The sequence below is a fragment of the Neoarius graeffei genome, chromosome 7 (genome assembly GCF_027579695.1).
Source record: "Neoarius graeffei isolate fNeoGra1 chromosome 7, fNeoGra1.pri, whole genome shotgun sequence".
Taxonomy (NCBI): Eukaryota; Metazoa; Chordata; class Actinopteri; order Siluriformes; family Ariidae; genus Neoarius; species Neoarius graeffei.
In genome coordinates, this window is record NC_083575.1 from 91,639,974 (window position 1) to 91,654,701 (window position 14,728).

Genomic DNA, 14,728 nt, shown 5'->3' on the forward strand with positions numbered 1-14,728 from the left:
CACACACACACACACACACACACATTCTCTTGTGTGAAGCAAATCCTCAGTACTGTGAGTTTGTGATTTCCAGACAGTGAAACACTCTTTAACTCTGTTAAACTGCTGAATTCTCGAATCTGATTGGCCAGAAAGTGCTGATTAATTTTCTAGAACAGCAGCTCTGACAGCAGGTTTATATTAATTCCCTCAATCTTGTTAATACATCATCGTTTCTATAAGAACACATCATTCACAAGGACTGACACAGTGGAAGTCCCCCCCCCCCCAGATTTTAAAGTGTGTGTATTTACTGAGAGTGAACTTTTCTGTAAGGAGATAATATTTTATATTTAATGTTCATTTAATATCTCCAGTGCCACTGTCACTGTCGGTGTCCATCTCCAGGAGTTTACGCTTAATGTTGTCTTGTATTAACCTCGAGAGAGAGAGAGACAGAAAAAAGAGCTTGGAGAAGGACAGACTGTTTATAGCTGCTATAACGTAAGTGACTAACTGATAGGGACGAACTTGTCTCGTGGATGTTTCACAACATTAAATGTTAGTTAGTTAAAGTTAAATTTCTTTAGCATCTTTAATATCCCAAAATCACTTTACAAGGTGGGAGAAATAAAAGACTAAGCATTAAGAGAGGAAGAGAAATGCTCGTGAAACAGATACGTCTTCAATTGAACTAAATGTAACTATAAATGGATAAAAAGTGTTAGGGTTTTGCTGGGATTCGAACCTGGTTCGTTGGTGTGATAATCCAGCAAACCCCCACTAGGCCACCAGGGGGATGACTCAAATGCAGAGGCGTGAGGCGGAAGTAGAAAAAGAATCAAAAGGTTTATTTAAACTATATACACTATATACAGGGCAAAACAAAAGACAAAAAAAAACCAAAGAGTATAATCCAAAAGAAAAGCAAAGTGCAAAAATACAAAAGCTAAGAAGATCAAAAAACACAGTACAAAGGAAACTGGAGATAAACATAACAGCACAAAGACTCCGTGACAAGAGGACTGAACTCAGGGGTATAAATAGACAAACTAATTAAGGACACAGGTGAAGATGATTAGGCAATTAACACAAACACAAAACACAGGAACAGTGGCGGCCTCTAGAGGCCAAAATAAACACGACATGAAAAGGAAATAACAGCGGCCTCTAGAGGCCAAAACAGTCCTAGTCCTAACAGGACCCCCCCCCCTAGGAGCGTCTCCTGACGTTCCCAGGGCGATCCGGATGGGCCGAATGGAAGTCCCGACATAGTTCTTTATCAAGGACATCCCGAGCAGGAACCCAGCAGCGCTCCTCAGGACCATAGCCCTCCCAGTCCACCAGATATTGCAACCCGCCGCGGACCCGGCGGGAGTCAAGCAGGCGATTCACAGTGAACACAGTCTGCCCCTGGAAGATGCGGGGGGGTGGGGGGTTCCTAGGGGCAGGGGCATACGTAGATGTCAGTACGGGCCGTAACAGGGAAACATGGAAGGTGGGGTTGATCCTCAGAGTCCGGGGCAACTGGAGCCGGTAGGAGACAGGGTTCACCCTGCGCACCACCTTGAAGGGGCCAATGTAGCGAGGAGCAAGCTTGCGGTTCTCCACCCGCAGTGGAAGGTCCTTAGTGGACAGCCAAACACGCTGCCCAGGGCGGAAAGCGTGTGCAGGTCTTCTATGGCGGTTGGCCTGAGTCTGGTTGGTTCTGGAGGTCTGTATGAGGGTCTTCCTGACCTTGCTCCAGGTCTTGCGACACCGTCTCACATATTGGTTGACCGAGGGCACCCCCGCGTCCTCCTCCTGGTCCGGGAACAGAGGTGGCTGGAACCCGAATTGGCACTGGAATGGCGACAGCTTGGTGGCCGATGACTGCAGGGTGTTGTGGGCGTACTCCGCCCATGGCAGCCAGGTGCTCCACGATGTCGGGTTATCCATAGCCAGGCCTCGCAGGGTGGTTTCCAGGTCCTGGTTGAGCCTCTCCGTCTGACCATTGGACTGTGGGTGAAACCCAGAGGAGAGGCTGGCAGTGGCTCCGATGACCTTGCAGAACCCGTGCCACACTCGGGAGGAGAACTGGGGCCCTCGGTCTGAGACGATGTCCTGTGGAAGACCAAAGACTCGGAAGACATGATTAAACAAAAGTTTCGCAGTTTCAAGAGCAGAGGGGAGTTTGCACAGTGGTATGAAGCGGCAGGCCTTGGAGAATCTGTCAACTAAGACCAAAATGACCGTGTTACCTTGTGACTCAGGGAGACCCGTGATAAAGTCGACTGCCACGTGGGACCAGGGACGCCGGGGAATGGTCAGAGGATGCAGGAGACCCTGGGGACGCTGTCGTGGGTTCTTGGTTCTGGTGCAAACCTCACAGGACAGGACAAATGACCTTACTTCCTTCTCCATGTTAGGCCACCAGAAGCGTCTTTTCAGGAAGTCCAGGGTCCTCCGAGCTCCCGGGTGGGCGGTGAGAGGGGAAGAGTGACCCCACTGGAGAACCTTGGCCCGGGCTTGATGTGGGACGTACAAGAGGCCTGGTGGCCCCGTCCCAGGACCGGGGTCCTGGCGTTGGGCTCGTCGGACAGCCTCCTCAATACCCCAGCGGACAGGGGCCACAATCCGGGACACAGGGATAATAGGCCCGACTTCATTCTCCCTGTTAGTGGCAGAGAACAGTCTGGACAGTGCGTCAGGTTTGGTGTTCTTGGAGCCGGGGCGGTATGAGAGGGTGAAGTCAAACCGACTGAAAAACAGGGCCCACCTAGCCTGTCGAGGGTTCAGTCTCTTGGCTTGCTGGAGGTACTCCAGGTTCTTGTGGTCAGTCCAAACCAGGAATGGATGTTGTGCTCCCTCCAGCCAGTGCCTCCACTCCTCAAGGGCCAGTTTGACCGCTAGCAGTTCTCGATCCCCCACATCGTACCGGGACTCAGCAGGACTCAGGCGGTGGGAGAAGTAAGCGCAGGGGTGCAGCTTTCCTTCCGAACGTTGAGAGAGCACCGCGCCGACACCACTGTCCGAGGCGTCCACCTCCACGATGAATGGTTGGGAGGTGTCCGGGAGAACCAGAATGGGTGCCGTGCAGAAGCGGTCCTTGAGGTCTTTGAACGCCTTTTCTGCCTGAGGAGACCAGCCATAAGATCCACCTGTCCCTTTGGTGAGGTCTGACATGGGTGCTGCCACAGAACTGAAGTTCCTGATGAACTTGCGGTAGAAGTTAGCGAATCCTAAGAACCGCTGAACCTCCTTAACGGACTTGGGAGTAGGCCAGTCCCGGACGGCCAGGGTCTTGGCAGGGTCCATTTGGAGTTGGCCTGTCCGTACAATAAATCCCAGAAAGGAGACCTCGGGAACATGAAATTCGCATTTCTGGGCCTTGGCGAACAGATTGTTCTGTAGCAGCCTCTGGAGAACCTGGCGGACATGGTGGCGGTGCTCCTGCACGGTCTTGGAAAAGATAAGGATGTCGTCGAGGTAGACAAAAACGTATAGGTTAATCATGTCCCTTAAGACGTCGTTGATTAGGGCCTGAAAAACAGCTGGTGCGTTGGTGAGTCCGAAGGGCATCACCTGGTATTCGTAGTGCCCAGATGGGGTGTTAAAGGCAGTCTTCCACTCGTCTCCCTGTCGGATACGGATGAGGTGGTATGCGTTCCGTAGGTCCAACTTGGTGAAGACGGTGGCGCCTTGGAGCAGGTCGAAAGCTGTGGACATCAGCGGAAGGGGATATCGGTTGCGCACAGTGATCTTATTCAGGCCCCTGTAATCAATACATGGTCGGAGCCCCCCATCCTTCTTGCCGACAAAGAAGAAGCCGGCTCCAGCAGGTGAAGTGGAGGGTCGAATAAACCCAGAGACCAGGGCGTCTTTGAGGTATTCCTCCATGGCCTTGCGTTCTGGCTGAGAGAGGGAAAACAGTCTGCCACGAGGAGGGGTAGTCCCAGGGAGCAAGTCGATGGCACAGTCGTAGGCCCGGTGCGGAGGAAGAACGGCGGCCCTGCTCTTGCTGAATACCTCCTTGAGATCCCAGTACTCTGTGGGAACTTGAGATAACTCGGTGAGATCAGGGGGCTCGGCAGGAGACACAGGAGAGCTAGAGAGCAGACAAGAGGCATGGCATGCAGGGCCCCATTCCACAACCTGGCTTGTTACCCAGTCTATGCGAGGGTTGTGGCGAGTAAGCCAAGGAAGGCCTAGAATAACTGGGAACTCAGGTGAAGGAATTAGGTGCAGGGATATTTCTTCCTTGTGACCTTGAGACTGGAGGAAGACTGGAGAAGTAACTTGAGTGACTCTACCATCACCTAACGCTTGGCCATCGAGGGCAGACACAGACAGAGGGACTTCAAGAGGTGCAGTCGGAATATTGATGCTTTGGGCGAAGTGAATATCCATAAAGTTCCCAGCCGCCCCTGAGTCTATCAAAGCTTGACAAGAGTGGACAGACTCACCCCAGGAGATGGAGACCGGGATGTAGATTCCTTGGCCAGGGAGTCCGGGAGAGAGGGTAGGCCCCGTCACAACCCTCCCTCGGCTGGACGGGGCGGTCCTTTTCCCAAGAGTTCGGGACATGATGCTCGGAAGTGACCAGGCTTGCCACAGTAGATGCAGCACTTGTCCCTCCTTCTGCGCTCCCTCTCAGATGCGGAGAGGCGAGTACGACCCACTTGCATGGGTTCTGGACAGTCACTGAAGGAGGTAGACGGTCTCCAGGTAGAGGTAGGGAGGCTGGGGGGGCTCAAGGCTTGGTGGCGTTCTCTCATCCTGTTGTCCAGACGAATAGCATGTGAGATGAGGGTTTCGAGGTCACTTGGGCATCCAATAGAGGCCAGACCGTCCTTGATGGGGTCAGACAGACCATGGTGGAAGGCTGACACCAGGGCAGTCTCGTTCCATCCACTTACTGCTGCGAGTGTTCGGAACGAGATGGCGTAATCTGCGACGCTTCCTCCTTGCCGGATGGACATGAGCTTTCGGGCTGCGTCGGTACTGATGTCTGCCTGATCGAAGACCCGAAGCATCTCTTCAGAAAACAGCTGGAAATCAAAGCACTCAGGTCCCTGTCTTTGCCAGATAGCAGTAGCCCAGGCTCGCGCCTTACCAGCTAATAAGGTGATCACAAAGGCAATCTTGCGGCGATCCGTAGTGTAGGTGGTAGGCTGAAGCTCAAAGGTGAGTTGACACTGGGTAAGGAACTCTCGGCACTCACTGTGCTTGCCGTCATACCTCTGTGGTGCAGGAAGGCTGGGTTCGCGAGGTGAAGAAGGCAGCATTGCAGGAGGCACTGGAGCAGGAGTGGGAGCTGGATCAGGAGCAGGAACTGGATCAGGAGCAGGAGATGCAGGCAGAGATGTCAGCTGTGCCAGGGTTTTCCCAATTTGCTGAAGCAGTTCCTCGTGGCGAGCGAGGGCCTCACGTTGGCTGGTGAGCGTACGTCCATGAGCGTCCATGGTCACTCCGAAGCGTGTCAAAGCTGCCATAATTCCCTGAAGGTTGGCCGGGTAGACAGTTGAAGCAGCCTCTGCTGAGTCGGTCATGACGGAGTCTTTCTGTTAGGGTTTTGCTGGGATTCGAACCTGGTTCGTTGGTGTGATAATCCAGCAAACCCCCACTAGGCCACCAGGGGGATGACTCAAATGCAGAGGCGTGAGGCGGAAGTAGAAAAAGAATCAAAAGGTTTATTTAAACTATATACACTATATACAGGGCAAAACAAAAGACAAAAAAAAAACCAAAGAGTATAATCCAAAAGAAAAGCAAAGTGCAAAAATACAAAAGCTAAGAAGATCAAAAAACACAGTACAAAGGAAACTGGAGATAAACATAACAGCACAAAGACTCCGTGACAAGAGGACTGAACTCAGGGGTATAAATAGACAAACTAATTAAGGACACAGGTGAAGATGATTAGGCAATTAACACAAACACAAAACACAGGAACAGTGGCGGCCTCTAGAGGCCAAAATAAACACGACATGAAAAGGAAATAACAGCGGCCTCTAGAGGCCAAAACAGTCCTAGTCCTAACAAAAAAGTATGATGTCATTCTTGAATAAATGACAAATTGGAATCATTGGCACATTACTACAGTATAAGAGGAATAAAACACTATGGGATGCGCCGTTACAGGAAAAATAATCAAGGTCAGCGTTGTAATGATAATACCACATCATCACACCACACTGGTGTTGATTATTTTGCTGTAACAGCCAAATACTTTTATGCCATATTTTATTGCTTTTTTGTTGTTTTTGTATGTTTTGGGGATTGCTTCTTCTTCTTCTTCTTTTTCTTCTTCTTCAAGGTTTGTTGGTGGTTGGCAAACCAACTTAAAGGTGCATTACCGCCACTGACTGGGCTGGAATGTGGAACAGGAGATATGGGGGGGGGGGGGGGGGGGCAAACAAACAAACAAAACCCTATAATCTTTAGCTATTTCTGATTCTTTTAAATACTTGATAACAATTTTTGGGGTTTTGTTTTTGAGTCGAGTTTTTATTTCATCCTCGGTTGCTTCAGCAACACACTCCGCCATTTTGTTTTTCTCTACTCATGGTATATGAGCTGATAGCCTAATAGTAGAGTAGCCAATCAGAGTGCACGATTGTTCATATCCAGTGAAAGTGGATAGAATAAACATATATATATATATATATATATATATATATATATATATATATGTTTCATTTTTATCAATTAATATTTTTAACAACAAAATAGAAACAGGTGATGTGATATTAGTTTTATCTCTAAAATTGTATATTTTTAAAAAAGACTTAAATATTTGTTTTTTTAACAATAAAATATTTTTGACTATGATATGTTTATTAATGGGGCGGCACGGTGGTGTAGTGGTTAGCGCTGTTGCCTCACAGCAAGAAGGTCCGGGTTCGAGCCCCGTGGCCAGTGAGGGCCTTTCTGTGTGGAGTTTGCATGTTCTCCCCGTGTCCGCGTGGGTTTCCTCCGGGTGCTCCGGTTTCCCCCACAGTCCAAAGACATGCAGGTTAGGTTAACTGGTGACTCTAAATTGAGCGTAGGTGTGAATGGTTGTCTGTGTCTATGTGTCAGCCCTGTGATGACCTGGCGACTTGTCCAGGGTGTACCCCGCCTTTCGCCCGCAGTCAGCTGGGATAGGCTCCAGCTTGCCTGCGACCCTGTAGAACAGGATAAAGTGGCTAGAGATAATGGATGGATGGATGTTTATTAATAATAAATGGAGAAATAAATCCATGTCATGGATCTTAGAAATCCGTGTGAGAATTATGATTTTAATATTTTTGTCAATTCCCCCAGCCCTAAATGTTACATAGAACCTCATATACTCCTTTATGAACTCCATTAAAAGGTTCGAACTTTAGGCCACGCCCCTTACCTGAGTCAGGTGCTAAGGAAGAAAGTGATTTGGCTACACCTGATTGACCTACGACTGTTTTTATCAGTACGATGCCCTTTTTTGTCAAGAACACACAGTTTACAGGATGCTGTAAGGTGTTTAGAAGCTTCCGTTACTTGTTAGCGACATTAACTTTGTAGTTTCAACACAAAGCTACAGAGCTGAACTTCAGACGTGACTTGATTGATTGGCTTTTACGCTGTTTACTGTAAGGGGAGAGGAACATGTCGCTTTTTGAGTAAACACATGGTGACAGACTGATCTGTGACCTTTAATACACACACACACACACACACACACACACACACACACACACACACACAGGTTATTAGAGGAGCTGAAATATGTGCTGTTCTGAGTGGTGTTCAGTGCTCTATGAGTGTAATCACTCTCCCTGCAGCGATTCAGCAAAACTTATCAATAATGCAGCATATTAAAGATTCATCACATCATCACACTCTGCTTCAGTGACCATCACTCTTCATCATCATCATTATCATCTCTCTCTTTTTAATTATAGTTTAATATTACACCCACACACCTCCACACTCTCTCTCTCTCTCTCTCTCTCTCTCATACAATCCATACTATAGACCTGATGTTTCATATAACTCAACAAACATTAACTGCGATAGTGAAGCAAGTTCAAACACTGATACTGAAGTTCACTGAAATGTGACATCATACTCTCCGAGGTCAAGTACGAGTCCGTCATTTCCCTCGTCAATCAGTAACTAATTCCTCCGATTCCACTGTGACCTTACAAAATGTCGATACAGAGTAAATGTCCAATACAAAAAAAAAGTCAACATGGGTAAATAAAAACAGACTGTGATGACTTGCATTTCATGGAAAGCCTATATTTCATTAAAATGTTTCAAAGACAACATATCAAATGTTGAAACTGAAAAATTTTTAATTTAGTGCCTGCAACAGGTTTCAAAAAAGATTGGAAAAGTTGTGTGAAACTAAACACAACTAATTTGGTTAATTGGCAACAGGTGAGTAACATGAGTGGGTATAAAAAGAGCATCCCAGAGAGGCGGAGTCTCTCAGAAGTAAAGGAGGGAGGGGTTCACCGCTCTGTGAAAGACTGTTTGGGCAAATAGTGCAACAATTTAAGAATAACGTAACATTCTCAATGTAAAACTGAAAATAATTTAAGGATCACATCATCTATGGTCCATAATATCATTAAAAGATTCAGAGAATCTGGAGAAATCTCTGTAGGCAAGAGACAAGGCTGAAAACTGACATTGGATGCCCGTGATCTTCAGACACTCAGGAGACGCTGCATTAAAAGCAGACACATGTCTGTAGTGGAAATCACTGTATGGGCTCAGGAACACTTCAGAAAACCATCGTCTGTGAAAACACTTCATTACTGCATCCACAAATGCAAGTTAAAACCAGATATAAACAATATCCAGAAACACTGCCACTATCTCCGGGCCTGAGCTCTTTTACAATGGACTGAGGTGAAGTGGAAAACTGTCCTGAGGTCTGACAAATCTCATCTCATTATCTCTAGCCGCTTTATCCTGTTCTACAGGGTCGCAGGCAAGCTGGAGCCTATCCCAGCTGACTACAGGTGAAAGGCGGGGTACACCCTGGACAAGTCGCCAGGTGGTCTGACAAATCAAATGTAGAAATTCTTTTTAGAACTCATGGACACCACATCCTCCAGGCTAAAGAGGAGAGGGACCATCCGGCTTGTTATCAGTGCACAGTTCAAAACCCAGCATCTGTGATGGTATGAGGCTGCATTAGTGCACATGACATGGGTAGCTTGTATATCTGGGAAGGCATCATTAATGCTGAATGATATAAACATGTTTCAGAGCAATATGCTGCCGTCCAGACAAAATCTTTTTCAGGGAAGGCCTTCCTTCTTTCAGCAAGACAATGCCAAACCGCTTTCTGCACATATAAAAACTGCATGGCTCTGTACTAAAAGAGTCTGGGTGCTAAACTGGCCTGCCTGCAGTCCAGACCTGTCTACCATTTAAAACATTTGGCGCATTATGAAGCGCAAAATATGACAAAGGAAACCCCAAATTGTTGAGCAACTGAAACTGTATATCAGGCAAGAATGGGACATTTCTCTTTCAAAACTACAGCAATTATCTCCTCAGTTTCCAAACGTTTACAGTGTTGTTAAAAGTAGAGGTGGTGCAGCACAGTGGTAAATATGACCCTGTCTTGTCCAAACATTTCTGAAATGTGTTGCTGGCACTAAATTCAAAATGAGCATATATTTTTCAAAAAAAAAAAAAAATCGCAGTTTCAACATTTGTAGGTTATCTTTGTACAATTTTCAATGAATTTTCAATGAAATATTCCATGAGTTGCAAATATTGTTCTGTTTTTATTTACATTTTACAAATCATCTCAACATTTTCAGAATTGGGCTTGCTTGTAAACAAACATGAATGAATGAATGAATGAATGAATGAATGAGAGATCAGCTGTGTCTGAATGTGCACGTGGGTTTCAGATAGACAGATCTTTCCATCCATTAATTTGTCTGTCTGTTTGTCTTTTTCTCAGTCTGTCTCTCTATCTAGCTACAGTTGCAGTCAGAAATTTACATACACTCATCATGGACATGAATGTCAGGGTCATATTGGGCTTTCAATAATTTTTTTTGAAATTTTCTTTCTCAGTGGCTGAATAATTGTACAATGTACATCTTTAATAAAAAAAACAGAATTTGATGTTAATTTCTTTTATGTTTTCTGAAATGAACATAGGGTCAAAATTATACATACAGCGTCAAATCTCACTCACTCAATGACTATCTATCTATCTATCTATCTATCTATCTATCTATCTATCTATCTATCTATCTATCTATCTATCACTAAAATATTAAATCTAGAACTGTAATAATAAAATCTGAAAATGCAACTCCCTTCAGTTCTCTCTGCAAAGAAACCATTCAAGGTTCTATGTACATTGCAGAACCCATTTCGGAAATTAAAAAGCCTTACATTCGAAACAAACCCTCAAGGAACCATTTACAGAGACAGACAGACATTTAGACAGATCGATAGATATATTTCTTTTACAGTTCTAAAGAATCTTTATACCATAGATTTATAGTCATACAGTTATACAGAGTGCCAGATATAATATAAAACATATATTAAATAAAGTAAACAGACTGATAAATAGCTCTGGCTGAATTAAATTTCACACGGTCACCTGTTACACTCTCACACACTCTCACAGCGAGTGGAAAAACTTCTCGTGCTCAGAGCCGCTACACAGAGTGGAGTGTAGATGTCAAACTGCACTCTAATGAGTTTCATGCACACTCATCTGCCTTCAACAGTCAACAGTGCTGTGTCCATCATACTGCTGAATGGGCAGCAGTCCAAACAAACAAACAAACAAACAAACAAACAAACAAACAAACAAACAAACAAACAAACAAACAAACAAAGCTATGTCCAAGCAACTCCAATGTCTGACAAACATAACATGACTCTCTGAAGCAAAATAAAAGAACTTGTACAGTAGCCACACTGTTTAACGTGCTAACCAAATTTCTCAATGAATAAATGATGGATGGATGGATGGATGGATGGATGGATGGAGGAAATGTTCCGTGATGAAGTCTTGCTCTTACCTCACTAAAAGCGCCACTTCCCACGCCAGGAATCCCCGCACAGCTACACACCGCAACCTTTTCCGAGTCATGGCGAGGCTTCAGTACACACACACACGCACACGCGCGCGCACACACACACAGACTCTCACACACACTCCAGGAAAAACCCCTTTGCCTCGTACCGGACTTCAGCACCGCGGACAGCGCTCACACTCTTTCCGCACAACGCACGCAGCTTTCATCAGCGTTATTTTACACATCCCGAGACTCAGAGGCGCAGCAGAACAGGAGAGAAATCCGCTTCTGTGTGTGTGTGTGTGTGTGTGTGTGTGTGTGGGCGCGTGCTTAAAGTGCTGCTCTGGGAGAAGTGCGGTGCTGCTCATGGCAGCTGGAGAGTGTGTGCGCACGCATGTGTGTGTGTCTGCACTGTGAGACATGGCTCAGTGGAGTGGGAGCAGTGTCCTCCCACTCCAAAGAACGAGTGTGTGTGACTGATAGGTCAGTTTGCCATTGAATCTGCGCTAAATCCAGAGCAGCATCTTAGTTTTGCACACACACACACACACACACACACACACACACACACACACACACACACCTAACTATTATTATTAAAGAAGATTTATAATAATAATAATAATACCCTGGTTCACTCATCTGTCATTCCATTCATCCATCCATCCCAAAATCCATATGTCCATCCATCCATCCATCCATCCTTCCTTCTTTCCATGTGTCCATCCATCACTCCATTCTTCCTTCTTTCCATCCATCCATACACATATCCATCCATCCATCCATCCATCCATCCATCTAGTCATCTGTCCATCCATCCACCCATCCATCTATCCTTCCTTCTTTCCATGTGTCCATTCATCCATCTATTCATCTGTCCATCCATCCATCCATCCACCCATCCATCCCTCCATCCATAGACATAGATATACACTACCGTTCAAAAGTTTGGGGTCACTTTGAAATGTCCTTATTTTTGAAAGAAAAGCACTGTTCTTTTCAATGAAGATCACTTTAAACTAATCAGAAATCCACTCTATACATTGCTAATGTGGTAAATGACTATTCTAGCTGCAAATGTCTGGTTTTTGGTGCAATATTTCCATAGGTGTATACTGTAGAGGCCCATTTCCAGCAACTCTCACTCCAGTGTTCTAATGGTACAATGTGTTTGCTCATTGCCTCAGAAGGCTAATGGATGATTAGAAAACCCTTGTACAATCATGTTAGCACAGCTGAAAACAGTTGAGCTCTTTAGAGAAGCTATAAAACTGACCTTCCTTTGAGCAGATTGAGTTTCTGGAGCATCACATTTGTGGGGTCGATTAAATGCTCAAAATGGCCAGAAAAATGTCTTGACTATATTTTCTATTCATTTTACAACTTATGGTGGTAAATAAAAGTGTGACTTTTCATGGAAAACACAAAATTGTCTGGGTGACCCCAAACTTTTGAACGGTAGTATAGACAACCTTTATTGTCATTCAGTATGCAACAAGTGTACACAGAATGAAATTTCGTTGCAATTTGGCTCAGCACAGAATCAAATATAAAAATATATTAAAATATACATCAGCAAAAATATTATAAAGTGCAATAGTACAAAGTGACCTGTGGAGTTAGGAATTGTTCAAGTATAAATAGAAGTTTAGAGTTCAGTTTGATTTAGAGTTTGGGTTTGGAGTTCAGCAGTCTGGTGACCTGGGGGAAAAAGCTGTTACAGAACCTGGTGGTCCTGCACTGAATACTGTGGAACCTCTTTCCAGAGGCCAAGGAGGGAGAACAGTCCATAGTGAGGGAGTGAGGGGTCACTGATGATGTTTCTGGCTCGGGACATGTAGCACTTAGGCGTGATGCCCTGAATGGAGGGACAAGAAGTCCCAATGATTTTCTCCACTGTCCTCACCACTCTTCTCACATTCTTCAGACATCCATCTGTCCATCCATCCATCCATCCACCCATCCACATATCCATCCATCCTTCCATCCATCCATCCAACTGTCCATCCATCCATCTAATTATCTTTCTATCCATCCATTCATCCATCCATCTCATTCTCAATGCTGATAATTAACTGCACATTCCATCTAATCAACTCGGCCTAGCTGAGTAATACATTTCATTTGTTTCAGCATAGATCAGTTTATGAATTGTGTAATATGTAGGCTTGATAGCACACATCCATGCTCCGTTGGATGTGTGCTATCAAGCCTACAAATAACATCAATACACATGACCTCTGCCTGAGGCTAAACATAAAAGATCTTGATCTAGTCCTCAGGCAGAACCGTCTTAGATGGTTTGGCCATGTCCAGCGGAGTGTGTCATGGACCAAGAAGATCTGTTCCCTCCAGGTGCATGGACATAGGACACGCAGAAGGCCACGAAAGAGCTGGCAAGAGGTGTTGCGAGAAGATCTTAAGTTATCTGGACTAGATACCAGAGATGCTGCTAATCGCGATTTGTGGAGGGAAAGAATAAATACCATGTGCCATCAAACCCACTTTGGTGGAAACATTGACGTACACTGTAAAAAACGCTTTGTTCAAGTAATTCCATATTCACAATTGAATGGACAAGAAAATATGAATAATTATTAACGAACAGAAAAATCCACATCAAACTGATAGGGTGCACATCAATGATGTGTAAATATACAATAGTGAATAATCTGAATTGAAAATACATAATTGCCACAGGTGTTTATTCAGCGCATGCTCTTAATGACCAAGACACGGGGTTTCCTCTCCCAAATGCAAGGGCTGGGCAATGTGGTTCTCTCTCCGGTTGAAGTTCATGTTGACATGTTGAACCTTATGGCATTTAGGCTGTGCAGGCCCATGTTCTGAACCAGCCAGTGTGTATTTAGGCTGTGCAGGGTCATGTTCTAAGTCAACCTGTATCTTAACAGTTAGAAGGGCCATGTCCCCCCCTTAAACATGAATGTTTTGACATGGATGTAGCTTGTGTTTCAGAGCAGCTCAATTAGAATGACAAGACGCCCCAATTACAAGTGCACTTATTATTGCACTGTAGCTTGGCCTGTGAAACCAAGTTCAAGTACTGAAGGGCCATGTTTTGATTAAAGAAATGAAACCCCATGTAGCCTGTTCATGCTTAAAAAGACGGAAAATAGATTGAACTCAGGGGGCATGCGCTGTAATTATACAAATACTTGATTTTGTTCAAAAGTGCTTATTGAAATAAAGTTTTTAAAAAAGTGTGAAGTTTATTGTACATTATTGAAGTTTTGTAATTGTGTAGAACAATGAAAAAAGGCATGATAAATTGTGATAACCTCAATTGCCTTTTTGTACTACTGTGAATGCCACTGTTCAGCAAAAAGAGAAATCTATGTTGGCAGAATGAGGAATTGAAAATTGACTTAATTAAGAATTCTTAATAAAGATAACAGTGTTATCATAGTTTGGATTATCATGGGCACATCGTTGGCAAAACATAAAATTCTTAATGCAGACGGTTGCCTTGAAATTTCAAGTATTCTCAACTATTCTTTTTTTTACAGTGTAAACGGAGAGTGAGTGAGTGTGAGTGTGAATTCAGTGATAAATGAACATACGGACAAATCTACATAAAATTTAATGTTATGTTAAATACCTCGTATATCACTGAAACTTATCTGTGTATCACTTCAGCAGCATTTTTTTTCAGTATTATTAAATAAGGCAATAAAGTGAATTCCAGCTTTTAACGCTGTTTTGACACCTGA

The 14,728-nt window shown here is 44.7% G+C and overlaps 1 protein-coding gene across 1 annotated transcript in view; it reads right to left on the reverse strand.

Moving 5' to 3' along the window:
• The window catches only part of glra3 (glycine receptor, alpha 3), a 220,158-nt gene extending 209,087 nt beyond the window's left edge, over window positions 1–11,071 (reverse strand). Inside the window, exon 1 of the mRNA XM_060924886.1 lies at window positions 11,001–11,071. Coding sequence (XP_060780869.1) covers window positions 11,001–11,071 — 71 coding nt within the window. The remainder of the gene's footprint in view (window positions 1–11,000) is intronic.
• Window positions 11,072–14,728: the final 3,657 nt, after the last annotated feature.